The sequence below is a fragment of the Aspergillus luchuensis genome, chromosome 4, assembly GCF_016861625.1.
Source record: "Aspergillus luchuensis IFO 4308 DNA, chromosome 4, nearly complete sequence".
Taxonomy (NCBI): domain Eukaryota; kingdom Fungi; phylum Ascomycota; class Eurotiomycetes; order Eurotiales; family Aspergillaceae; genus Aspergillus; species Aspergillus luchuensis.
Window position 1 is genome coordinate 1,428,111 of NC_054852.1, and position 25,205 is coordinate 1,453,315.

General features: G+C 50.8%; 12 protein-coding genes and 1 non-coding gene across 13 annotated transcripts; 7 read left to right on the top strand and 6 right to left on the bottom strand.

Moving 5' to 3' along the window:
• Nucleotides 1-7: 7 nt before the first annotated feature.
• On the bottom strand, nt 8-395 carry AKAW2_40518A (uncharacterized protein; the record flags this gene model as incomplete). Its single annotated transcript, XM_041688854.1, has 2 exons — nt 8-113; nt 178-395. The coding sequence occupies 2 exons, from the start codon at nt 393-395 to the stop codon at nt 8-10; spliced, it is 324 nt and encodes a 107-aa protein (XP_041542598.1).
• Nucleotides 396-710: 315 nt separating this feature from the next.
• AKAW2_40519S (putative Rad51 family DNA repair protein) lies at nt 711-2,173 on the top strand (the record flags this gene model as incomplete). Its single annotated transcript, XM_041688855.1, has 2 exons — nt 711-770; nt 881-2,173. The coding sequence occupies 2 exons, from the start codon at nt 711-713 to the stop codon at nt 2,171-2,173; spliced, it is 1,353 nt and encodes a 450-aa protein (XP_041542599.1).
• Nucleotides 2,174-2,249: 76 nt separating this feature from the next.
• Nucleotides 2,250-3,437, bottom strand: AKAW2_40520A (threonine/serine dehydratase; the record flags this gene model as incomplete). Its single annotated transcript, XM_041688857.1, has 2 exons — nt 2,250-3,046; nt 3,101-3,437. 2 exons carry the CDS (start codon nt 3,435-3,437, stop codon nt 2,250-2,252), a joined length of 1,134 nt encoding a protein of 377 aa, XP_041542600.1.
• Nucleotides 3,438-3,955: 518 nt separating this feature from the next.
• AKAW2_40521S (tryptophan--tRNA ligase WRS1) lies at nt 3,956-5,445 on the top strand (the record flags this gene model as incomplete). Its single annotated transcript, XM_041688858.1, has 4 exons — nt 3,956-4,071; nt 4,144-4,641; nt 4,697-5,021; nt 5,083-5,445. 4 exons carry the CDS (start codon nt 3,956-3,958, stop codon nt 5,443-5,445), a joined length of 1,302 nt encoding a protein of 433 aa, XP_041542601.1.
• A 542-nt stretch (nt 5,446-5,987) lies between these two features.
• Nucleotides 5,988-7,263, bottom strand: ILV5 (Ketol-acid reductoisomerase; the record flags this gene model as incomplete). The annotated part of the gene is made up of 2 exons (XM_041688859.1): nt 5,988-6,015; nt 6,086-7,263. 2 exons carry the CDS (start codon nt 7,261-7,263, stop codon nt 5,988-5,990), a joined length of 1,206 nt encoding a protein of 401 aa, XP_041542602.1.
• Nucleotides 7,264-8,730: 1,467 nt separating this feature from the next.
• Nucleotides 8,731-9,979, bottom strand: AKAW2_40523A (uncharacterized protein; the record flags this gene model as incomplete). The annotated part of the gene is made up of 5 exons (XM_041688860.1): nt 8,731-9,044; nt 9,099-9,163; nt 9,224-9,597; nt 9,669-9,739; nt 9,793-9,979. 5 exons carry the CDS (start codon nt 9,977-9,979, stop codon nt 8,731-8,733), a joined length of 1,011 nt encoding a protein of 336 aa, XP_041542603.1.
• A 319-nt stretch (nt 9,980-10,298) lies between these two features.
• Nucleotides 10,299-11,972, top strand: AKAW2_40524S (uncharacterized protein; the record flags this gene model as incomplete). The annotated part of the gene is made up of 4 exons (XM_041688861.1): nt 10,299-10,771; nt 10,832-11,228; nt 11,283-11,728; nt 11,786-11,972. 4 exons carry the CDS (start codon nt 10,299-10,301, stop codon nt 11,970-11,972), a joined length of 1,503 nt encoding a protein of 500 aa, XP_041542604.1.
• Nucleotides 11,973-12,334: 362 nt separating this feature from the next.
• On the top strand, nt 12,335-14,017 carry AKAW2_40525S (uncharacterized protein; the record flags this gene model as incomplete). The annotated part of the gene is made up of 1 exon (XM_041688862.1): nt 12,335-14,017. The coding sequence occupies one exon, from the start codon at nt 12,335-12,337 to the stop codon at nt 14,015-14,017; it is 1,683 nt and encodes a 560-aa protein (XP_041542605.1).
• Nucleotides 14,018-14,317: 300 nt separating this feature from the next.
• Nucleotides 14,318-16,009, top strand: AKAW2_40526S (MFS transporter; the record flags this gene model as incomplete). The annotated part of the gene is made up of 1 exon (XM_041688863.1): nt 14,318-16,009. One exon carries the CDS (start codon nt 14,318-14,320, stop codon nt 16,007-16,009), a length of 1,692 nt encoding a protein of 563 aa, XP_041542606.1.
• Nucleotides 16,010-17,327: 1,318 nt separating this feature from the next.
• Nucleotides 17,328-19,290, top strand: AKAW2_40527S (putative aromatic amino acid aminotransferase; the record flags this gene model as incomplete). The annotated part of the gene is made up of 3 exons (XM_041688864.1): nt 17,328-17,463; nt 17,562-18,144; nt 18,213-19,290. The coding sequence occupies 3 exons, from the start codon at nt 17,328-17,330 to the stop codon at nt 19,288-19,290; spliced, it is 1,797 nt and encodes a 598-aa protein (XP_041542607.1).
• A 288-nt stretch (nt 19,291-19,578) lies between these two features.
• Nucleotides 19,579-19,650, bottom strand: AKAW2_t40012A. Its single transcript has one exon. It is a non-coding gene; the product is annotated as a tRNA-Arg (tRNA).
• Nucleotides 19,651-19,840: 190 nt separating this feature from the next.
• YIH1 (IMPACT family protein) lies at nt 19,841-20,884 on the top strand (the record flags this gene model as incomplete). The annotated part of the gene is made up of 1 exon (XM_041688865.1): nt 19,841-20,884. One exon carries the CDS (start codon nt 19,841-19,843, stop codon nt 20,882-20,884), a length of 1,044 nt encoding a protein of 347 aa, XP_041542608.1.
• A 965-nt stretch (nt 20,885-21,849) lies between these two features.
• On the bottom strand, nt 21,850-24,950 carry AKAW2_40529A (non-ribosomal peptide synthetase; the record flags this gene model as incomplete). Its single annotated transcript, XM_041688866.1, has 6 exons — nt 21,850-22,221; nt 22,289-22,559; nt 22,613-23,772; nt 23,840-24,201; nt 24,260-24,740; nt 24,819-24,950. 6 exons carry the CDS (start codon nt 24,948-24,950, stop codon nt 21,850-21,852), a joined length of 2,778 nt encoding a protein of 925 aa, XP_041542609.1.
• Nucleotides 24,951-25,205: the final 255 nt, after the last annotated feature.

The following is a 25,205-nucleotide window of genomic DNA, read 5'->3' on the forward strand; positions in this document are numbered from 1 at the left end:
ACTTCCATCAGGCCGTTGAGCTGCTCTCCGCAGCACGTTTGCGCTCCGCTTCTTCTTTCGCTATCCGGATCGGCTCCCAAGCAGTCGTTTCCACCGTTAATCCGCCAGCGCATCTAGCATGAAGTAACTGTCAGCATTGAACCTTTCCCTCGAGCCGATAGCGAAAGGGTAACTCACCGGCGGAACAGCCTCACAATTGGCTTACAATTCACCACACCCGGCTTAGGAATACCCTCTTGAGGCGGATTGCACGAGTATTGGACCATCTCCAGCAGTTTGCATTTCTCCAGCTCGACAGGGCCGCCTTTGCGACGCTTCTCTTGAAAGTTCTTGGTGACGATGTTGACGTGGTCTGGAAGGCTCTCGGCGGAGAAAACGGGGACAAGAGGAGCCATGGTGATAAATTTGTCTTGTTGTGGTTCTGAGTAATGTCCTCTGAGTATGGTGGCTTGAAAAATTCCTCTGCAGCTGGGAATAATGACGAGCAAGACAGGTGGTACTGGGGAAAGGAAGAAAAGTGGATGGAGCGGAAGCGTTCGCGTTCGCCGGCGCCGCGATCCATCCTTACCAGGTTATCGTCACAACGGGCCAGCCCGCGGTGGTTTTGTGATTCTATCAACTCCTAGAGAGGGTCGGAGTCAACCACTACTTACACTCTATCTGGACAATGTCGAGCTTTGTCACATTTGTAGATATTGCAATTGTGTCAAATGGCTGCTAACTTTGGGGGAGAGCTTCTTGGGGAGGTCTATGAGGAGAGACTTGACGAGGTATGTATGCGTCGATGTTTCGGTTTACTGCATGGTTCTGCATTATAGCCTTATTTTTCGTTGTGGATACTTTCCTGAAAAACTTGCTGAATTGATGCTGACATGAGAAGCTTCTGTATGACCTAAGAAACCTATCACATGGAATTGGTGATAGTGATGCCTTGAGCCCCCGACTGGGTGTTCAGGTGCTTGATGATCTTCTGGGTGTTTTCACAACACCCGCCCCTGCTGCACAGAACATACATCTGGAAGGGAATCTGCAATATGATCATTCTGGGGATGCCCAGGGAGCAGACTTTTATGGCACTGAGGCCGAGCTCCCAGCTCAAAGCGAACTTATCAGCGATGAGCATGTAGGCATGCATAGTTTGCCGATGTTGAACATCAACCGCACAGAACCAGTCCTGGAGATCTCTAGCAAGCTGTCTGCAGCTGGAAAGTCGCATCTCCTGTACTACCTCGCTGCAGTCGCTATTTTACCATCTGTGTTCAAAGGCGTCCCGCTCGGTGGGCATGAATCGGCAGTGATATACATTGACACGGACGGTCGATTTGATGCTGAGCGGCTGAAATCAGTGGTCAGAGGACTTTTTAAGGCCAGAATTGACGCACTAGCTCAGGAATTCTCAGGAACGTCATCTGAATCTGACAACGAGGATATTGAAACTATGCTTGTCGCCAGTCTGCAACATGTCCACGTCTTGCGTCCACAATCATCGGCTGCTCTCCTTGCTACACTTCAAAACCTGGATGCCTACATTCTTGACTTATCTCGCCATTTGTCCTCCACCAGACCCGTGCATACTATCTATTTGGATAGTGCCAATGCGTTCTTCTGGCAGGATAGATTACAAGACGAAATTGCCCGAGTGGAAGATATCGGGCGGGTCGATGCTGACTCGGAGCATGAGCGTTCGCGGAAACGACGGTTCCAGATTTCAGATCTATATGCTGCTTTTGTAGCGGAACTGAGAAGATTACAGCGACTTTTAGGTTGTATGGTGGTTTACACCACCACTGTTCAAGGAAGATTCCACGGTGCTCGTGGTGGTAACTCAGCGTATACGCCGTCAGGACCTTACGACTTGTATAACCCACGCACCTCTGTGCCAAAGGCGCCTTCTTTTGGGTCTGATCTGCCAGCTCCTTGGGGTCGGTTTCCAACTCTACGAGTTGTTGTCCAACGTGATTCGGTTCGTCCCTTTCCGCCAACCATGACTGCGCAAAATGCGCAGCGCGGTGCCCCTCGTCGACAGGAAGTTGTCAATCGCGGAAGGTTTTCCGCATGGATAAATGAATGGAGACGTGATGAATGGCCTCGTAGGGTCCTTGAGGGCTTAAAACAAAATAATGGCGGCAAATTCGCCTTTCGCATAGGAAGAGATGGGGTCGACATCGGCTGATACATTTCTCATCTAGCTATGTACACTGTACAGACGTGTTTGAGACAGTGGCCCCAGGCAGATTCATCATGCTTTCTTAACTGAACAACTTTCCAATGGCCTCAACCGTGGTGTTTCCACCGCTGAACACGATGCCTACATCCCAACCCTCAGGAGCTTCCTTCTCGACTAGTCGTCGGAACTCCTCGTTATACAGGCAAACGGCCAAACCCACTACAGCGCTTGGCTCTACTACTACCTTCATGCGTTCCAGGACCAGACGCATTGCCGCCTTGATCTGCTCCTCCGTCACAGCATATACGCCAGCGACCTTGTTCCGGTTCGAGATCACCTCCCAGTTCAACAAGCCAACCGGTGTCCGCAAGCCGTCCGCGATGGTCAGTGTTGACACTGCCGGAACCCGCTCCCCGGCTTCCAATCCGCGCCGGCAGTCGTCTGCGCCCTCGAAACTGGGTTCCGCGCCAAACACCTTGGTCGTCTTGTCCGAGAAAAAGGTTGCAACACCAGAATTGAGACCACCTCCACCGATGGGTGTGAAGACAGCATCGAGAGGCTTGGAACCCTGGCGGATGCTCAGGTGGGGCTTCTCGGCCAGCAGTTCCCTGTACTGCTCCTCAAGCTCGAGAGCCGTAGTACCCTGGCCGCAGATGATATTGAAGTCATCATAGGGCGGGATCAGAATGGCACCGGTCTTGGCCTGCACATCAGCGACGACAGCTTCGCGCTCGACGCTCGTTGAGCCACTGAAAATGACCTCTGCACCGTGGGAGCGCGTCCCAGCGATCTTGGAGGGTGTGCTAATACTAGGCATGATAATGTAGGCGGGAACACCAAGAGTGGCGGCAGCGAGAGCGAGAGCTTGAGCGTGGTTTCCTACACGAATCGATTAATAATGTGTCGCTTCATTCAAGGAGTGTTTAGGCCTACCAGAGCTGTGGGTGATAACACCCCGTTTCTGTACATCCTCCTTCCCCCGTTCGGTGATGAGTCGTAACAGAGCATGGAAGGCTCCTCGGGCCTTGAAGGCACCTATCCGTTGGTAGTTCTCGCATTTGAAAAAGAAGCGGAACTTGGGATTGGCAGGAGCTTGGCCCTCAAAGGAGGTGCCGGTCAATGCCTCCGGAGATTGCGGCGCCGAGGCAATGGTGTTGAGGGTTTGGCAAGTGAGGAGAGGCGTGCGGTGCACATAGGGTTGGATGAGGGAGTAGGCATCATGAATAGCTGAAGGGGTCAAAGATTGCACGAGCACGGTAGGGTCAGCCATTCTGAAAGACTCGATTGTCTATAGACTGACTTCCAATGGTAGAGTACTGATTTCGATGACTCAGTGGTATAGTAGTATGATAGAGTTGCGGAGAAAAGGGCAGAGGGGAAAAGGCCGGGTGATAAGCGGCATCCGAGTCGGCGCTGGGGATATATCTCCGCCATCGGACCCCCGCATTGCGCCAACACTGTCGAAACTGGGAAAATGCAAGGAGCTGAGACTGCAGAACATCAGCTAAGGCTGAGGTCAAATTGAGGTGAATCTCATTTGCAGAAATATTATCTCTATTGCGCGGCATATGCTGGACAGTCATTTTACTCCGATAGCAACAATGCCCGATTAGGACTAGCGCACTGTCATGCCGCATCTTCCCCGCCACGTGACTGTGGCCGAATCGGGCAAGGGCAGGAGGGGCAAAAGAAAGACTGAATAGATTCATCTCGTCGCTCCCTGACTCACTTCCCCTCGTTGCGCTTCCTTTCCAAACCCCCTCCACAGTCCTTGAACAGATTGCAATCATGGCCGAGGAGCAGTCACACACCGCGCAAGAACAGGATATCAATCCTTGGTCCGTGGAGGGTGCCCGCGACGAGAACGGAGAGGTGGTCGCCATCAACTATGAGGCCATCTGTCGGTATGTGTTACCCCGCCATTGAAGCGCTTATTGCTGTCCACGCAACAACCCACTAACCACTTCTCATTCCAGGAAATGGAACACCTCCATTATTGACGAGAAGCTCCTTGAGCGCTTCGAGAAGGTGACCGGACACAAGCCGCATCGCTGGCTCCGACGCGGCCTGTTCTTCAGTCACCGTGACTTCGACCGCATCCTGACCCTCTACGAGCGCGGCGAGCCTTTCTTCCTCTACACCGGTCGTGGTCCCAGTACCGGCAGTCTGCACCTGGGTCACACCATCCCCCTGCAGTTCACCAAGTGGCTGCAGGATGTTTTCGACGTTCCCTTGGTCTTCATGCTTACGGACGACGAGAAGGCTTTGTTCAAGGATAGCATAACGTTCGAGGATGCCATGCACTTCGCCATGGAGAACGCTAAGGACATTATTGCCCTGGGATTTGATCTCAAGAAGACCTTCATTTACAGCGACCTGAAGTATGTTAGCAACCACTTCCTCATGAACGCCTGGGAGTTCGGAAAGCTGGTCACTTTCAACCAAGTCCGTGGTGCGTTCGGCTTCAACGAGAGGTATGTTAATCTACCCAATCCATATAAACTTCATCGGGAGACTAATAAATCGCAGCACCAACATCGGTCGCATCTTCTTCCCCTCCCTTCAGTGTGTCGCCGCTTTCGCTACCTCCTACCCTGAGATCTGGAAGGACGAGCCCTCCACCGAGCGTACCCAGGAGATTGCCAACATCCAGTGCTTGATCCCTATGGGTATCGACCAGGATCCCTACTTCCGTCTGCTCCGTGACAACGCCCACCGCATGCGTTTCCCCTCACCCAAGCCCGCCTTGATCCACTCCAAGTTCCTTACTGCCCTGCAAGGAGCCGGCGGCAAGATGTCCTCCTCCGACCCCAACTCGGCCATCTTCATGACCGACACTCCCAAGCAGATCAAGGTAAGAGTGCTAGCCCCCACTAATCTGCTTTCTGCATACTAATAGATCACGCACAATCCAGACCAAGATCAACAAGTACGCCTTCAGCGGTGGCCAAGTCAGCATCGAGGACCACCGCCGTCTGGGTGGAAACCCCGACGTCGACGTTTCCTACGTCTACCTTACCTACTTCGAGGAGGACGACGCCAAGCTGGAAGAGATCTACAAGAACTACAAGAGCGGTGAGCTCCTGACTGGTGAGCTCAAGAAGATGACCATCGAGGTGCTGCAGCAGTATGTTGCTGCGTTCCAGGAGAAGAGAAAGGAAGTCACCGACGAGGTGCTGGCGGCGTACATGAAGCCCCGCAAGCTGGAGTGGAAGGGCAACCCCAACCCCGTCCCGGCCCCGGCCCCTGCCATCCGCACTAAGAAGGAAAGCGCGTGACTAGTGAACTTCGACTGTGGAGTGAGTAGCTGGTTGCAAAATTGGATTTATGATGCTGGGATTAGATCCATATACCGTTGTCTAATATCCAAGCGAAGACATGAAAGCGTTGAAATAAATAGATTTGGTGTTCGGTTGCATTGTGTATAGATTGTATTCATTATTCCTTTTCTTTCTAGACACCAATTAACTGTATTGGCACTCAGCAACAACGGAAATCATGAGAGTAGTAAAGTTAGAAGAAAGTCACCATCAATGCAGATCGGATCGCGGGGAAATCTGGCCCCGGATGATCTGCCGCCCGTTGCAATTTTACTAGTCGATGACTCATGACCACCTCTTTCCCTACAACTGCCACTCCACAACTACAATTGATACTCAAATGAGGAAAAGCTTATGAAGAAAGAATAAGAAAAAATTTTATTCCGGCCCGATATACAACCCAGTTAAAATAAGAAACTCGACTGAAAACAATTCCCTAGATCATGGTACATCGTAACTTTTCCCACCGGGGATATGCTAATAACACATTATGAATAGATTTACTTCTGGTTCTCGGGGCGGAGGGAGCTATAAGAATAAACAAGTTAGCAAATGCTCGATTGATATAAGTCTTATGGGAGGGTATGTAGTAACGTACCGAACGGCCTTGCCGGCGCGCCAGATTTCGAGATCACGGATGTCCTGCATCTCCTTCTCGTACTTCTCGCGGTAGTCCTTCTGGGAGTTGTACTCGAGCGAGCGCTTGGTCTCGGTGCCATCACGGACGCTGTCGTAGAGCTCGTTGAAGAGGGGCTTCAGGTTGTCCTTGAAGCGGTTGGACCAGTCGAGGGCACCACGACGGGCGGTGGTGGAGCAAGCGGCGTACATCCAGTCCATGCCGTTGGCACCGATGAGAGGGTAGAGGGACTGGGTAGCCTCCTCGACGGTCTCGTTGAAAGCCTCGGAGGGGGAGTGGCCACGCTCACGGAGGACCTCGTACTGAGCGAGGAACATACCGTGGATACCACCCATGAGGCAACCACGCTCACCGTAGAGGTCGGAGTAGACCTCCTTCTCGAAGGTGGTCTCGTAGAGGTAGCCGGAACCGACGGCGACACCCATGGCAATGGCGCGCTCCTTGGCCTGGCCGGTGACGTCCTGGAAGACGGCGACGGAGGAGTTGATACCACGGCCCTCACGGAAAAGGGTACGGACGGTACGGCCGGAACCCTTGGGGGCGACGAGGATGACGTCGACGTCGGAGGGAACATCGACCTTGGTGAGGTCCTTGAAGACGGGGGAGAAACCGTGGGAGAAGTAGAGAGTCTTGCCCTTGGTGATGAGGGGCTTCAGGGTGGGCCAGGTCTCGGACTGAGCGGCGTCGGAGAGCAGGTTCATGATGATGGTACCCTTCTGGACAGCCTCGGTGACATCGAACAGGTTCTTGCCGGGAACCCAGCCGTCCTGGATGGCCTCCTTCCAGGAAGCACCATCCTTACGGACACCAACAATGACGTTCAGACCCTGGTCACGGAGGTTGAGACCCTGACCGTGACCCTGGGAGCCGTAGCCGATCAGGGCAAGGGTGTCGTTCTTGAAGTACTCCTGGAGCTTCTCACGGGGCCAGTCCTCACGCTCGTAGACGGTCTCCTTGTCATCGGCGAAGGTGATGGTCTTAACACCGCGGGAGGGGACGACGGGGGTGGCGGTCACACGGGGGAGAGCGGCGGAGGCAGCCTTGGCCAGGGAGGGACGGGGGAGAGCAGCAGTCACGACGGACCGGGGGGCCGAGACGCGGGCCAGGCGGAGGGCACGGGGAAGTCCACGGGAGGCCATTGTGTGAAGAGGGTGTGAGAAGAAGAGGGGAGAGGGTGAAATGGAAAGAATAGGAAGTGAAGAAATTGGATGGGAAAGAGGAAAAGGGAAGAGGGAGGAGGGAAGCAGCCGGTTGCAACTTTATAAACTCGTTGCTGGGGACGAGATCGGCCTGCTCTGGGGCACGTGATCCGGAGTTGGACTGTCACTCCCCGGCCGATGTCGGATTGCCGGGCATTTGATTGGTCAATGGCTGCGCGTTCCGTGGACGTGGAGATCACCTGAGGCGCGGGCCTTGCCGCTTCGGGGTTAGTCTGTCGCCGCTCGCTACGGGGAAGTCACCTGATACGCAGCTGGGCTTTTCTTTCCTGTTGCAGGTTTGGATGCCCCAGATGGAGTCTGGGGAAAGACAACTCGGTGACTCACGCACCTTGACTCAGTGCTGGTGATGGAGCTATACAGACATTCTAACCGGATTGGCTGTCCGAGGACTGTATGTTTCGACGCTAAGAGGTTCTCCAAGGCCTAGAAGACCCCGTTTCATGTGTTAGCTAGCTAGCTAGTTAGATTCTTGGCATGTTGAGTCACTCTAAGTAACGATATAGAGTATACTGGGAGGATATCAATGACTAAAATGTAAAATGCCGAGATAGGAGTTTAGTTCTGGAAGCTTATAACATTATAATTGTACATTTTTTCCAACCCTGGTACATGTTACCATGCCATATAGCAAGACTGTTCACAGCATGAATAGCATCTCTGGTATCCGAGATAAATATATATTTTCACTTTGGCTTGAAGCGTTTATCTCCAACTGACTCCAACCATGGGGAACATATCAGCTCTGGGAATTCCTCGCAACATAGTACTGATCTTTGAGCTGATGGCAGTCTTCGAAAGCCAGATTCAAAGTTGTATGTAGCTCACTGCATCCCTAAAACGCTTTTGCTCTTAATTTGGCGATAACAGCTGATCGAGAGTGTACAGAAATCGGAATTGAATGTATTATAGCGGAACGTGATCATGCGGCCTTTGTTGATGTTGGACAGTTCTATTTGAAACCCCGTCCTCAGCCTCGCATCAGCCTTGAGTAACCCTGATGACTAGTATAGGAAGCAAACTGCTGTCAGCACTGCATTGCCATTCTTACAGCAGAGGTAGCAGGAGAAATGGTATGCTCGACCCTAGAAAACCACGACGCCTCAATGCATCCCCCACTCCCCTCAGACGTAGAGAGACACCATACATATGCAGCATTATCATGTCGATAGTTCTCATCTATGGCAAGCATCCATAGGCAGCAAAGATAGAAGATGAGAAAGAAATTCACACAAGAGCAGCTTCGCCGTTCCATCTTTTTCTGCCCTTCTTTGGCGTTAGGACATCTCAACCCACGAAATACTACAAATGGGAGAGCTTATGCCAAAGGCTCATTTATATAGACCGTGGTCGAAATGAATCCCCACTTTTTCTTCGAGAGAAAGGTTATCACCCAATCTGCACCTCTATATCCGTCGTCACCCTTATGTTCTCGAGTTCAATCGCATTCTCAGACCGATGACAGGTCCTCCCCCCAATTGTACACCCGCCTTGTAGCCCTTTTCGACCGTCAAAAAGCTCGTGCTCAATACCACCAGACCAAGTTGTGCCGGTCGAAGAATGCCCTAAACTTGAAGTCGTCCGCTGTTTGTGACCCGCCGATGTACATCGTGGAAACATTCCGCGGATGATTGGGAGACAGGAAACGACTACCCCGACAGATGGCTCGATATGGGTCCATAGAGTGGCGTCGTAGATAGTATCTAATCATAGTCAACCTGCTTCTCGATGTGTTGGTTTATCATGAAGAGTCTCACATGTCACGTCCTTCAGGTCGATGTAGAATAGAACTATTATTCGATATATACTTGCGAAACATACACTATCAGGGGGAAAAATATTAGAAACTGGTTTTTTAATTGAGGGTCTGAAAGCAACTCACAATGCACCTAGCGCAAAAACGGCGTTCAACGCCAGCTTATCCTGCCATGAGCGATGCAGTCTCCAAATCATAGGTATCGGGACTGCGAGTATGACAAAGTCCATGACCACGTTGAAAGCCTGATTCACAATGATGAAAGTGGTCGCGCTGAAGCAGTGTCCCTTGACATTTATGTCCCAGTAGGCGCGAAGCGGGCGGCATTGCAATGCACAGGCCATGAAGATACCCGAAGACCATGCGGTAATGAGGATATTCAGGCAGAAGGTGAAGCGAAGGAAGCGTTTAGTAGTGAAGAGGCGGCGGTAGAAGCAAATGAAGGAGATCTTGATCACCGGGGTCAAGACGAAATAGGTGAATTGGCTAGACAGGAATATCTAGTTGAACCTCAGTGAGGGCTTGAAGAACAAGGCTGCTGAGGGTAGTGTATTCTAAGTGAAACACCCACTTTATAGAACAGTGTAATGGCCCTAGTATCGAGATCAGATAAATGGTAGCCATTCCCACCAATGAAACACCCTGATACGATTATCTCGTCAGACAGATGCTATTGAGAGCATCCGGAAGCTTACACAGAATCAGCTCAATCAACATCCCCAACATCAATATGACAGCCACGAAGCAGAGACAATCATCAACTCCGAAACCAGTGCGCCGCTTGACTCTGGCAACAAATCGTGAAGCCATACTGAGGCACGCAAGGCCGACCAGGACGGAGACAATCACAATCATCTCCTCCCCCTTGGCGCTGGGGCCCATCCTGATTCACAGATGACGCGCAATGAGCCTCAAGGAGGAGCGAAAGGCAACATGAGTGAGGAGCTGCGGGGAACAAAGTCAGCTTTGGGTCCTATTAGGCTTTTATTGCGTTCTGGGATCTGATACTCTTTCTTCCGATGGGGTTGTGCAATGTAACCCCTAGTGACTGCCTATGAGCGGGAGGGACGGGCTGGCAATCCCCGTCAGTGGCTTTCTTCCATCAAATCCCTGTGTCACCAGCCCACGTCCTTCTTCCACCTGCTCACCACTAAGCAAACTAGCAAATCGTTTCCCATCCTTACATCCTGTGTGACTGATCATGGATCCTTTCACGGCTATCGCAGCCTCTGTCGCCAAGGTTCCCCTGTTCATCAACGGTCGAGACTATGGCGGCTCGCACTCGTTCAAGATTGAGAGTCCTGTGACCGGCGAGACTTGCTGGGAAGCAGCATGTGCTACGTTTGCCGATGCGGCGACGGCTATTGAGACAGCGAAGGCAGCATTTCCAGCGTGGGCTCGTACCAAGCCTGCCGTCAGACGTTATATCCTGCTTGAGACAGCCAATGTTCTTGAGAGACGTCGAAGCGAATTTGCAAACTATATGCATATTGAGACGGGTGCTGACGTTGAGGCCATCAAGGGGTTCGTCATTCCTCTTGCGAGCAGTATGCTGAGGGATATTGCAGGTCGCATATCTTCAATCTGTGGGAGTGTGCCGGTGGTTGAAGGAGAAGGTCAGAGTGCAATTGTCTTCAAGGAGCCCATGGGTGTCATATTAGGGATGGTGCCCAGGTAGGGAAAGCTGATCGTATTACACTAGTCGCCAGTCTTGCTAATAACGTATATCTGTAGTACTACTGCCCCTTATATATCCGGGATTCGTGCGGCAGCCTGCGCTCTCGCAGCTGGAAATACCGCTGTCCTTTTGTCTTCAATGCAGACTCCGCGATGTTATCGGTCCATTGGCCGAGCTTTTTGGGAAGCAGGCCTTCCGGATGGATGCTTGAATGCCATATCTATCTGCCGAGAAGATATGCCTCCAATTATGAATGCCATGATTGAGCATCCGGCGATACGGAAGGTCAATTACACGGGGAGTATATATTTGGGGAAACAGATTGCTGCTATTTGTGGCAGGTACCTCAAGCCATCGTTGATCGACACTATGGGGCAGAACTATGCTATTGTTTGTGCGGATGCTGATGTCCCGGTTGCTGTGGAGGGCGTGCTGGCTGGAGTTATGTTGAACGTATGATTCGTCATTCACTCTCATCAGTGAGAATACATTACTGATTAAGAATAGTCCTATCGAATCTACATGTCAACTGGTCGTATCCTTGTTGATGCCTCTATTGCTGAAGAATTCATGGATGCCCTGAAATATACTCTGAGCATGACGGATGCCCACGTGCTTCCGCCCATATTCGTCAAAGCATTTATGAAGACTCACGTGGAGAGCTTGATTACGAGCGCTGTGGAATGTGGAGCCGAGTTACTCCATGGAAAGCTTGAGACAGAACCAAGTTGCGACGGTGTTCTGAGTATTGGCCCGTTCGTGCTCGCTAATGTTAAGCCAAACATGCGAGTGTGGCTCGAGGGAGAATATACTACATTGACGGCTTGCATGCTTGTCAGGAGCGACGATGAAGCTGTCAGAATCGCCAATAGTGTTGGTTACGGCAGCTCTGCTTCCGTATTCACGAAAGACCTTCGTAAAGGTCTTGCAATCGCTAAGCAGCTGGAGTTTGGGTATGTTACCTACCTGAGTAGATGAGAATGGCTAAGCAGAGATACTGACTGATCCAGCGCTGTGCATATAAATGGTATGAATATGCATGATGAACCGGTCCTTCCATACGGTGGAATCAAGGAGTCCGGTTGGGGGCGGTTCAATGCAGAGGAGGGATTGAATGAGTACCTTGTGACTAAGTCTGTGACGTCAATCTCATCAAACACCATTACTGGTCAGAAATATAAGGTTGGCTGGGTATAATGCCACGATGCTTGATGGTATTCGGTTGCTTGGCCGGGCCTGTCATACTATCATCGCGACTATTCGCATCAGCATGCGGCAACTGGAGATGGAGCGCTCATAGAACAAAGAGGTACTTACTTAAAGATATAGCCAGCTATCATTAGACCCTCTACTACTAGTCGTGGTGTGATAATGAAGCGTTCAGAAAGAAGTCCAGGTTGTGAAATGATGTGCTACGTTGAAGCCAGAGCGGGCATGTCGGGTACCTGCCTTTCCGAACGCCGATGCTGGAGGGCTGCACCTTTCCGCTTTCTCTGGCGATAACAGCAACATCCATCCATTTCACCACCACTACTTTTCCATCCATCCCAACTGGCATCATGTCCTCGGCTACGGATCGCTCCCCCCGACCACCCTTTGGGAGTATACGTCGAAGGACGAAAAAAGCGTGCGAAACCTGCAAGCTGCGTAAGCGCAAATGCAACGGCCATGAGCCATGCTCATTCTGCCTCAAATACGAATATGACTGCTCGTACGAGACACAGCCACGGAAGAAGCCATCAAATTCAAGCATTGCAAGACTCCCGAACAAATCACGCGAAAGGCCTTCCTCTCCGGCACTCGTGGCAAGGCCTGATGTCAATCAACAGCAGATGGAGGCGAACTCAGGCACAGCATTCCCTCACTTCCTGGGCAAGAGCTTGAACCCGCAGAACCCCCCAAAAGTGCACGGCTTCAGCTGGAACCTAGGTCTTCGACATGAGCCAATACAACACTTTGCTAATATCACGAGCCTAGTCTCGAAAGATGAAATGAGTGTTCTCGTTGGCCACTATCTCGAACGGATACACCCCGTGTATGCTGTTCTCAATCTTGATATATTAGAGAAGAAGGTCGCCCTGCGCTGGGATGATTCGATCACCTTTGACAACTATGATCCGGTTCTTTACGGTGTTGCAGCCTTGGGCTCACTCTACTCGGGCGATAAAGGACACAGAAACGAAGAAGCGCTGGTCCACTGTGCAAAGGAAATCCTGGAAGCATCTTGCACTATGAACAAACCACTTATACACCATGCTACTGCATGGGTCTTACGGACCCTCTACCTCCGAAGCACCAGCGGTCCTCATACCTCATGGATGGCCAGCTGCTCTGCAATGCACATCATCGAAGCAGCAGGGGCGCATCAGGATCCAGGAATGGTCTCCCTGGTATATTCCGATACGGCAGACGTTGGTATCGATAAAGAGAGTCAGCGAAGGCTATTCTGGGTTGCGACAGTTTTGAATACGTGGATCTCCTATGAATATGGCAGATCTCGCGTCATCTTACGAGGCATTTCGTGCAAGCCACCTGTGCCGCGAGCGGGAGATTTGACCGCGGAACTGGTCTCTTTATTTCAGATTTCCGAACAGCTGGATCCCGATCAGAAAAATAGAATTTCAGACCTTGAAGACGTTTTATATCACGTCGGAGGTCTAACCCTCACCCACGATGCCTTAGTCTTGTCCCAAGCTAATCTAGCATTTACGATATACCGCCGTCTCCGGGTGGCTGCTTCCAGCATTTCTAACGATGTCATAAACTGCATCATCCGGCTAGGTAGTGAAGGGACCGCTGCTGCAGTTCGTATGTCTGAGAAGCGTTCTCCCTGGTGGCATGTTGCCAACGTTCCTTTCCAGTTTCTCTGCATTTTGCTCGCAATCGATTCTAAAGAGTCATTGTCACACGTGAGCCACGCCATGCGCTCATTCAAGACCGTCGGGGTTCACTTTAGTACGCCTACTGTTCAGGTCGCCATAGAGACCGTTGATTCCTTGATCAAGTTATTACAGAGGAAGAAAGAGCGGGAAATCACCCTCCTGAAGGATAGCACCCAGGATCAGGATTTAGGACTATTTGAACGAAACATATCATCCACGGAAGAGTACCGTTCACCATGGCAAGGGGGCTTTATTGATGAAAATATTACAGAAAATATTGACTGGGATTGGAATGCTTTTTTCGATGCCGAGATATCACTTTTTGACGACAGGGGACATGGTGGGCAGATCCGGTATTGATGACGGTTATCGTGGCCGTGGCGCCCAGGATACAATCACCATATTTCCGCTTTCATAGTAGATTTATTACTATCAAGACGTTACTATCATGCATTGTTCTGGTAACCGCATGCAAACAATCTGCTTCAGATGGTGTCTATCGCTACTTTGCAAAGCGGAAGTGGAAAAGGCGGGTGGTGCGGAAGAGCGGACAAAGCGGATACTGCTGTACACATGGTATATCTGCAGGAAGAGCAACTCTGGCTGTTCATTTCAGCATGCATGCTCTGTATTCACCTTTCAATTCCTCTTGCTTTCAATATGCAGTCCCTTCTTCAGTATCGACGTCTGCGCAGACATCTACACGAAAGCATCAAGATCCATGGCCCTGCTGCCGCTGGAGATCCTGGTTCACAACCGTCTGGAGACATCCTTGAAGACTTCCAAGATGCTCAGTTCGACAGGCAAGTTATAACTACTGCTTCTAATTCCGTCTCGCCGCAAGAAATGCCCGGGGTGGTGCTGCAGAACGGGCGGAGAGTGACTGTGCCAGGCGTTAGCGTCCATGCTGCAACCGACGTTGAACATATCAATGGGAAGGCTATCTTCATAGTGGGCTTCGATGGTCCAGACGACCCATTCAATCCGAAGAACTGGCCTGTGAGACAGAAGTGGACGACATTGGGTATAGTTGGCACAACGGGTTTCCTTGTGGGGTGGGCATCTTCCATCGACTCTGGAGTCATCAAACAGGGAGAAGAGGCGTTCAGGGTCAGTGAAGTGACTGAATCTCTTGCCACTGCGCTTTATCTGATCGCATTCGGATTTGGATCCCTTGTGGCGGCGCCTTTCTCGGAAACTGTGGGACGCAACCCCGTCTACCTAGTAACCTTGTCACTTCTTATGGTCTTTATCATGGCCTCTGGTCTATCTCCAAATCTAGGCGCCCAGTTGGCATTCCGTTTCATTGCTGGACTGTTCGGATGCACGCCGCTGACTACATTCGGCGGGAGTATGTCCGACATCTTCGACCTTTTAGATCGTACCTATGCCTTTCCGGTGTGCTGTGCGTTGTCTTTTTTGGGGCCTTTTCTCGCCCCGATGGTCGGTGCGTTCATTGGTCAAAGCCCAGATATCTCCTGGCGCTGGTCAGAGTGGACGTCTCTGATACTCGCTGGGCTTATCACGGCATCCATCTTCTTTTTTGTGCCCGAGACCTACGGGCCAGTACTTCTGCAATGGAAGGCTCGCCAACTACGCGCAATCACCGGCGACCCTCGTTTCATGGCTGAGATCGAATTGCGCCAAACTACCCTACCCATCCGGTTAATACATAGCTGCTCCCGCCCCTTCAAGCTATTCTTCCAGGAGATTATGGTGGCCCTTTTTACGATGTACTTAGTGGTCGTATACATCGTGCTTTTCGGCTTCCTGACAGGTTACGAATTCATATACGGTCGCACGTATGGCTTTTCACAAGGATCAGTGGGACTCACGTATATTGGAATGAATGTGGGGTTTTTGATTGCACTCGCCATTGTTCCGCATGTCTACCTGTCTTATAAGAGACGGCTTCAAGCAGCCATCGCTAGCGGCCAACCCAGTCTACCACCCGAAGAGCGACTCTGGTTTGCCATGTATGGCGCACCGTGGCTTCCAATATCTCTTTTCTGGATGGGATGGACCAGTTATCCGTCCGTCTCGTACTGGTCACCTCTAATCGCATCTGTGGCGTTTGGGTTTTCCGTGCAGGGCATTTTCATAAGCAGCTATCAGTATTTGATCGATACGTATGAGATATTTGCTGCTAGTGCTTTAGTGAGCGCGACGTTCATGCGATATATTGCCGCGGGGGCTATGGTCATTGTGTCTATTCCAATGTACACTAATTTGGGTGTTCATTGGTCGCTTACACTGCTGGGGTGTATCTCCCTACTGATGACGCCGGTCCCGTATGTCTTCTATAGATTCGGACATGCTATTCGGCGAAGGAGCAAGACTGCTGCAGCGTAACATACTTCCAACCATCGCTCCATGCAATGAGCCTTATAGCTCCAGCATCATTGAGCAAGCCTGGGCATTCTCGACACCTACAGAGCATTAGGAAGGATATCAGATATTTATGGGAAATCTAATCGATAGTTAGGTAGTTAAAAGCTATAAATTTTTTTTTGTTTGTTTGGTTGTTTTATCTAAGGGCATGCCACGCTTATCAACTGTATATGCTGTCACTATTAGTAGTGCAATAGAAATTCGCAGTACGAAGGTCGACGGCCGATCGCGAAAAAAGAGCCGACCGACGGCCAATAAGTAGGCGGGGTATCCCAAGGGCTGGGAATTGGGTTTGGTTGTGCAGGGTCAAAAACAATAGTAGCACAGTAGTCTTTTTTCTATCATTCCAACGCCATTTGAACTACAAGTGCTATCAAATTGTCGATTTCTTCAGGTTGAAGGGTGGCGGAATTAGGCTCTTGTCATTGCTTGTGTTGAGCTTAGCTCGTTTTGCTTTTTCTTCAACGCGCAAGCAGTTACTTTCTAAATAGTGTTTGAAGATCCCGCTGTCACCTGTTTCAAGTATGGTCTCCTTATAGCTATTCTAGTTCTACTACATATCATTGGGTCTGATATCGCTCCCCACAAGACTCGAGGCAAAAGCGGTACAACAAGAAATTCTGGAAAGAAACCGTTTTCTGACGGGGACGAAAGTGGGACGCACTACTCTCTATTCTAGAAGTAGTAGCGATTAGCCTTCCCACCATGGCGTCGTTTTCGGCTGACACTTGCAGACTCGCCTATCACTTGTCCATAAGATAACGATATCTTTGGTGTACCCTTTGTGACACCTGGTTTAGAGTTCAGTGGTGAACCTGTCAATGCAGCCAGAAACAGGAAAAGCTCAAGATGGACAGGACTGGGCTTGATAGCCAGCCGTGCTCGAGCAACCCTGGCACGCACTGGATCTTCGGATTCGTCGGATAAGGACCAAGGAGCCAGCCTGTGCAGCCGCTAAGTCCTCCCCGGAAGGAGGAATCGTGATCCCTCATTCTGTGACAGCCACTAGCCATCAAGTCTGTTGTGCTATAGCCTATCGCGGCCGCATATCCAATCGCCGGTTCACCAAGTGGAGCGAACCATCCCCCAACCCGGACTGGGTCTGCTTATCAAGCACCAAGATAACCCTCCCCGGCTTGCTTATATCGGGGTCGCCGCCAGTTCAGCATCCATCTCGCGAATGATTCATGCAACTCCTCCCACGACCATTCCGGCAGCCGACCAAGTATCACACTGAGGATTGACTTGGGTGGACTGCTATCGTCCAACCACCGTAATCATGGTTTACTCAACGCTGTCTCCTCCACTGGACCTGTCGCATCATTTCTCCTCGGTTACGAAGAGACGGGAGGCGAGCGAAACCAAGAGCCTGTATAAGTATTTTTTCATCCCAGGCATTGCCAACTTGGCCGGTGGTACGTTTACTCATCTGCTTATTGATCTTCTGGCTTTTGCTTTGGGCGATTCACGGCGGTTGCACTTGTGCCACTTTGTTAACCTCTTGCGACATCAGGCCTGCCAAATGCGTCATACTTCCCCTATGATACCCTCGAAGCTACCGTTGCCCATCCTCGGCGTTTTCCCGCAACCTCCGACAAGGACCAGATCAAGCCCCCCAGTGGCTCCCCTTCAACCGAGCGCAGAATTGTCCCGAAAGAAAGCCCGACCACCAACCTCCTAAAGAAAATTGATCTTACCACAGCCCTACAGTATGGGACTGCTGAAGGCCTCCCCGTGATGGCCGATTTCATCCGCCAGTTTACCCGCAACCACCTTCATCCGAATGTCCCCTATGCCGGCGGCCCTAACACCCTCCTCACGTGCGGTGCGACCGACGGATTCTCCAAGGCCATTGAAACCTTCACCAACCCTTGGGATCCTCGTCGGGATTGGATCAGTCAACGCGAGGGTATACTCTGCGAGGAATTCGTTTATATGAATGCAATTCAAACTGTGAAGCCGCGGGGCCTCAACATCGTTCCGGTAGCCATAGACGCGCAGGGCATGCTTGCGCATGGTAAGGGAGGGTTGGCCGACGTGCTCGAGAACTGGGATTTTAGAAAGGGCCGTCTTCCGCACCTGATGTACACAATCACGTAAGTGCCAACGATCTGTAGCAGAACTTCCTCTCAAGTTGGCTAAAACTCGCCTTGTCTAACTGCAGTATCGGCCAAAACCCGACGGGCGGGACCTTGTCGGTCGAGCGCCGGCGGGAGATCTATGCTCTCTGTCGGCAATTTGACATCATCATCATAGAAGACGATCCGTACTGGAACTTGCAGTATCCGTCTGCAACTGCTATGGAGGCCGGATTCCGAGGATCAGATGCCGTAGATGTAATCCCACGCAATTACAACGCCCACGGCAGGTCCTCCGGGTACGATTTCTTGGATTCCTTGGTGCCATCGTATCTCTCCGTTGATACAGACGGGCGCGTTGTGCGTCTCGACACCTTCTCAAAGACCATAGCTCCTGGTTGTCGTTTAGGATGGATTACCGCCCAACCGGCTGTAATCGAACGACTGACTCGTCTCACCGAGACATCAACTCAGCAGCCGTCGGGATTCGTACAGGCCATGGTGGCTGAACTAATTGTGGGCCAGCAATCCGAGGATGGCCAGAATGCCGCAGGCGCAAGTAAAAATAAGTCTAGAAAGAGCGAACAAGCCTGGCAGATGGACGGCTGGGTTCGCTGGCTGGAAGGTCTCCGTGCGGGATACGAACAGCGCATGCAGACAATGTGCACTATCCTCGAAGAGGGCAAGTATCTCATCGACTCCGATAGCGCATGGGACGATGCACCACAACCTATGGCGGACGATGAGAATGCTTGGGAAGTCCTGGATAAGATGCAGATGTATGAGTTTTCCTGGCCCACTGGTGGTATGTTTGTGTGGGTCAAGGTCTGCATTGAGACGCACCCCTTGCTGGAGAAGTATGGCTCGGAGAGGCTGATCCAAGCTTTGTGGCTGCATTTGATGCAAAAGCCGTATCTGTGTCTTTCTGGTCCGGGGACCATGTTTGCTCCTACACAGGAGCTTTTGGGTCGAGCGCAGGGATATTACAGGTTGTGCTTTGCAGCGATGCCGGCCGAGGATGTGTCGGGCATTACCCGGAGGTTGGTGGATGGATTCCGTGCATTTTGGCAACGGAAGAATCTTGATGGCTTGGATGATGAGGAAGTTGCTCTTAGTAGGCTGCAGGCAAAGGGTTCGGGGAATTTGTTGGGTTTGGGCTGTTAGAATGGGTCACTTTAATTTAATATACACCAGACTACTACATCCGTCATTCTGGATGGCGATTATATATTCATCGATTATGTTGGCGCATGAGCTTCACACCGACTGAATCATACTAGCGACGGAAGTCACCTTTCAGACTCTGTAGAGCAAAACAATTGAGAAACAGCATTTATATTTCGAAACAAGATTGGGATGCAGTGGTAAAGCACTGTCTTTGGGGAACCCAGACAGCGGCGTCGACAAGAAATAGCAAGGTGCGGGATCCCACCCCCCAAAAAAAACAAAAAACGACCCCACTGGGACTCGAACCCAGAATCTTCAGTACCGAAAACTGACGCCCTACCATTGAGCTATAGAGCCAATTCTACAATAACTTTGGTTCAGCTAAGATACATATCATCATAAAATATCGGAACAAATCCGCTCCATCGCAGAGATAACCGTCATCGTCCTGGCGCAATGCGCGATAATCTTTAAACCCCGCGGCATCAAGCCACCCATCACCACCGCCGCCGCCCCGGGCTGCCCAGCCTTTACCAAATCCGCAAAGATGGATCCGGCGCTCGAATCCCTACAGAATACCGATCTGGCAGAAGAAATTGAAGCCATCAATGCCATTTACGAACCGGACACCCTCACCATCACAAACACCTCTACCTCTACCTCAACCGGGCCCTCAACTCTCGACCTAGGGGGACCCGGCTCTTCAGAATCTTCTCCTCCTTCAATAACAATAAAGCTTCAACTCCCAGAACACCCCCACCTGTCTTTCCTCCTCGGCTTCGACTCAACATATCCCGACACCCCTCTCAAAATCCTAGGAACAGCATCCACGGCCTCACGCGGAGAGGGCAAGCTCGCCGTCGATGTACTAGAGGACATACTCAGCCGCACATACCAACCGGGCGCGGTATGTCTATTCGACCTGATCAATGAAGCAGTTCAGGCGTTCACGGAGCTCAATATCGGCGGTAGCGCTACAGCCACCACCAACAACCATGATACAACCTCCCACACCCAACCAGCCTCCGAAGAAACAACCACCGAAAGCGACAACTATCAATCGCTAACCACAGGGTCAAATACTCCCGATTACCATAAATTCAACCTCACCAGCCCACCACCATGGATTCTCTCCGATGTTATCACGGAAAAGAAATCCGTCTTCGTTGGGCGCGCCGCCTACGTCACGAGTCTGGATCAGGCAAAGGCGTTTTTGGATCATCTGCTCGCGACCGAGAAGAAGGTCGCATCCGCGACGCATAATATCAGTGCGTGGAGGATTCGCGAGGTGAAGTCATCTACTTCTACTGCTGGCGGTAGTGGTAATAAGAATGGTGAAGCTACGGAGATGATTGTGCAGGATTGCGATGATGATGGGGAAACGGCTGCTGGCGGTCGACTACTGCATTTAATGCAATTGATGGATGTTTGGGATGTGGTGGTTGTGGTGACGAGGTGGTATGGGGGTGTCTTGTTGGGGCCGGATCGGTTTCGCATTATCAATGCCGCGGGGAGGGATGCGTTGGTGAAGGGCGGTTTTGTGAAAGAAAAGACGTCTGGGGAGAAGGGGAAGAAGAAGGGAAAGAAATAATTCATGCATGGTTGGGTGAGGATGCGTGCTATGGTTTGTGAATTGGGTATGTAGCATGGTTTTGAGCCACCTGCGTGGTGTATTCTCATTACCAGAAGCAAGTTGGTCCGCGGAGGTTGGAGGGATCAATGACTCCTTGGACGGTCCTGCATGCGTCCAGTTAGTATGTGCGCTGTTGATGAGTTCTATGGTCTGAGCCGATCGATACCCTTGGATAGCGATGGCCTGCGTACTCGTACATCTGGGCTTGTAGCTCGCAGTTGCGGGGTTGGCGTCTTCGCAAATGGGATGATTGGATTTACTACGTATGTATGATAAAGGCGAGCTAGCCATGAGCTCTAATGACTATTGATAGAGGAGATGTCACCTGGAAGGATGGAAAGATGAAAGACCTTCCAGGTGAAAGAGCTGGGAGAATTAGCTACCTTCTTCGAAAAGAAGCTATTTATCTATATTAGAGGGAACTATAGGATATCCTGATGACAGATTTGCGACGTCACGCTGCAGAGAGATGAGTATATAGTGTGGTCTTTACTTCTACATCATATACCTTATGTACCCGCGCCTTCCCGTTTCAGTCTGTACTGGCGGCATATTTCTTATTTGGTTGCTGTACTCGCCACTAGTAGTATATTTAGCCTTTGTCCCTTCCTCTCCTTCTCTTCTCTCCCCCCACACTTTTCTTCCACTGTATCTGCTCTCTAGCACCCTTCGCCATCCAGAACGCGTCCCATAATGCAATAGCATTACCTTACTCGCCGTTGTCTCATGCATGATCGCCAATTAGAAGAAGAGAATTACATTCTGATATTAATACTAGTATGTGTTTACTAATCCTATCACATGTGAATCATAATCCATAGACATAGAAAATGTCCCTGCTAAGCTTTTGCCACCTAAACAGATTCCTTCCCTATCTTTCAGAGGTAAACAGAGGTAATCAGAGAAGACGCCTCTGGCTTCCATCAAAGCATTCCACGCTCATTCAATGCCGCCCGGAGAATCTTATGCAATGCAAAGACATTTTCTTCTGCCATCATCGTGTGATGGGAGCCAGGAACATCATGGAACCTGACCGACTTGGAATGCTCTTTCCACCTCATGAGGTGCTGCTTGAGCCAGACATCCTTGTCTCGACCAACAGAAAGCAGTGGGATGGCGTAGAAGACATCCATTGACTGCACAGTTCCAGAAGGATCATATGTATGGGCTAGCTCCTGGAGCTTCGATGACAGCATAGCCCAATCTCGAATTTTTCCTTCATCCATGGCCAGCTCCTGGACGCGCTCTTTATCCGAGACTTTCATGATGGCTGGAAGGACCTCGCTTTGAGGGAGCTAGAAGTGATGAACAACGTCAGTCTTACTCAAATACACTGGCATTTATGATATGGAGATGGCTCACCTTGTGCATATCTGGGGACATGCGATGGGCATCCTCTTCAGTGATGAACCCAAGGAAGTATACGAGATGAAGCAGCGACTCGGCATAATCCATCTCTCGGATGTGCTTCTTGATATGTGGCGGAAGGTTAAGACTGCCGAGAAAGCCGACTCTATCGCCAGAAGCTTCGACCTTTTTGGCGGTTTCAAAAGCAATCATGGCACCGTACGAATACCCGATGAAAATGTACGGTCCTTCCGGCTGGAGCTCTCGGATGGACTTGAGATAGGTGCTAGTATGTTGATCAGTTATGAGGTTTCTCTGACGGGACGGTCTAAGTCTTACTCTGTCATTTCGTCGATAGTGGTAAACATCTTTTCACCTGGATTGAAACCCGGGGCTCGAAAAGCGTACACTTTTCGGTCAGCAAAGTACTTGCTGAAGTTGAGGAACACAAGAACTTCGCCCATTCCGGGATGGAAAAAGAAGATCGGGGGAGCCTTCGATGGGCCATCTTGCAGCTGCACAATCGGGTTATATGGCTTGGGGCCTTTCTGAAGATCTTGAAGCATGACCGCCAGTGCTTCAATAGTCGGGTTTTGCAGAATCGTGATCATTGGGATTTCCTCGCTTAGACCGAGACGAGTCTCCACGATCCTCTTGTATCGAATCAACCGGACGCTATTTACTCCCATGTCATAAAGACTGTCATCCACACCAACTTCGGACACATCAAGGTCGAACTCGTCTGCAAAAATCCCAGCAAGCGTCTCTTCCATGCTGTTCTGCGGGGCACGCTTAGATCGCGCACGATACGCGGAAGCTCTTTGTGCGGCAAGATCTCTGTATGTGTTGAAACGACCTTCCTCATACTGCAACTTGAGCTTTGTGCGAGGGAGCTTCCCCAGAGAATTCTTGGGAAGCAGCTCTACTGGGAGTGGTATGATGTCCACGGGCTGCTTGGAGCAGTAAAGAGCAGTGATCCTGGAGATCGAGTTGAGAGTTTCAAGGAAGATTCTGTCGTCTTCAGTGCCCTTCTGACTTGAAAGGTATAGGACAATGATATCTTCACTGTCCGCATTATCAAGCCAGGATGAGACCACCACCGTATAAGAGGGGACAAGTCCTTCCAGCCCGGCAGAGTCTATGGCATTCTCCAGCTCGTGGGAATAAAAGTTGATGCCATTGATGATGATACTGTCCTTGGATCGTCCGGAAAGCACAAGGTTATCCCTGTTGTCGATGTATCCGGTGTCGCCAGTCTTGAACCAACCGTCCTCGGTAAAGGCAGCCTTGGTGTTTTTGTCGTCATTGTAATAACCCTTGAATACCATGGGCCCATGCAACTCCAGGTTTCCATTTTCACCGCTTCTCACCGTTTCCCCATGTTCGTCAGTGATCCGCATCTGCAGAGTAGGTGTTGTTTGCCCCACAGAGCAGAACTGCAGCTTAGCCTTTTGCTCGAGCTCGGGGAAGCTGTAATGATAGTGGATACCTGCGCATGTCTACCAAAACGCCATATCATTAACAGGTCTGGTACGCCCAAATAGTTCGTCAGACGACGCAGCTTACCTCTGTCATACCAAAAGACGGATGGAGGACATTCTTGGCGGCTCCCATTTCGACCAACTTGCGGTTGAATAAGATGCTCGTCGATGCGAGATTGGCTTCACCACCTGAGAGTACCATGCGCAAATGACTCAAATCCAGATCAAGTGAACGAGGATCCCGCTCCTGCTGGGCCTCGATGGCCTTTCCTACCAGGGCCACAAGGAAGTTAGGGGCAAAAGCGTTGGTGACAGAATACTCTGCCATCTTTTCCAGATAAAGAAGAGGGTTCTCCAGAACCGTCACGGCTGGGAGATGAATTTGATGGCAACCCCTGGATAATGCGTGCATGTGCATTTCCATGAAACAGGCAACATGATCAAACCCTGCGACAATGTGTTAGCTGCACCTGTATGGCCCGGGCGCTATAAGAGTCATTCTTACCAATCCAGTTCAGAAAAATGTTTTCTGGAGTGCTTGCTAGTGCCTTCCATTTGGCCTCAATTGCGGCGAAGATTTGTGAGTGGTGCAACATCACCGCTTTGGCGTTGCCCGTACTGCCGGAAGTGAGCAGTAGCAGCGCAAGGTCTGACGAAGGTCTCGCAGGTTCATAATCTGCGGATTGGTCTGCATTCGAGGCCAGATCCTCGATAAAGAACTTTTGAGACTCATCGATAATATTCAGGTCATCTGTATGCTTGATACTGGTGAGGACATTGGGTCGCTCTAGGAGCCTCTGAAGGTGGGTTAGATGCCGCTCCCGAGCCACTGGGTCTACAGCCAGAGGAGTAGACACAGCTGGGATGGCTCCGGCTGCAATGGCAGACCAGAACCAAATGATGTTCTCCTTGTGAGTGTCAAAATGGACCAGGAGAATCCGGTCAGGCACCGCGATCTTTTGTTCAACTAACGTTTGAGCATTACGCTGAAGATGATGCAGTTAGCAAAGCAAACATGAAACCACCTGGTGGGACTCCATGGTTCTGAGGCGGGAGGATGTTACCTTGACAAGGCGCCAAAATTCGGGATAAAGGATCGTCTCCGGTTGGTCCTTACCAACACTATAGAAGACGAAGCCTTTAGACGGCGAAAACTCGGCCGCCTGCTCCAGATATGTCAGGATTCCAGACGCCATTTGGAGCGATGAAAAGTGCCAATGATTCTGTGATTCACTTGGACCCTAACCAGTACAATGCCGGCGTGAGAGGCCATCTGTTGGGATTGAGCGGATGGCCCTAGCCTTTATAAATTGCTGGTTATTGCTCGTATTCTCGATAGATGAGCTCTACAGCCATTGCGATTTTAGGTGGAGTGATACCTAGCACTATCGCTCGAGATATGAGTCATGACGACATGAAGATTCATGAATATTTACTGTGGAGCCTTTGAT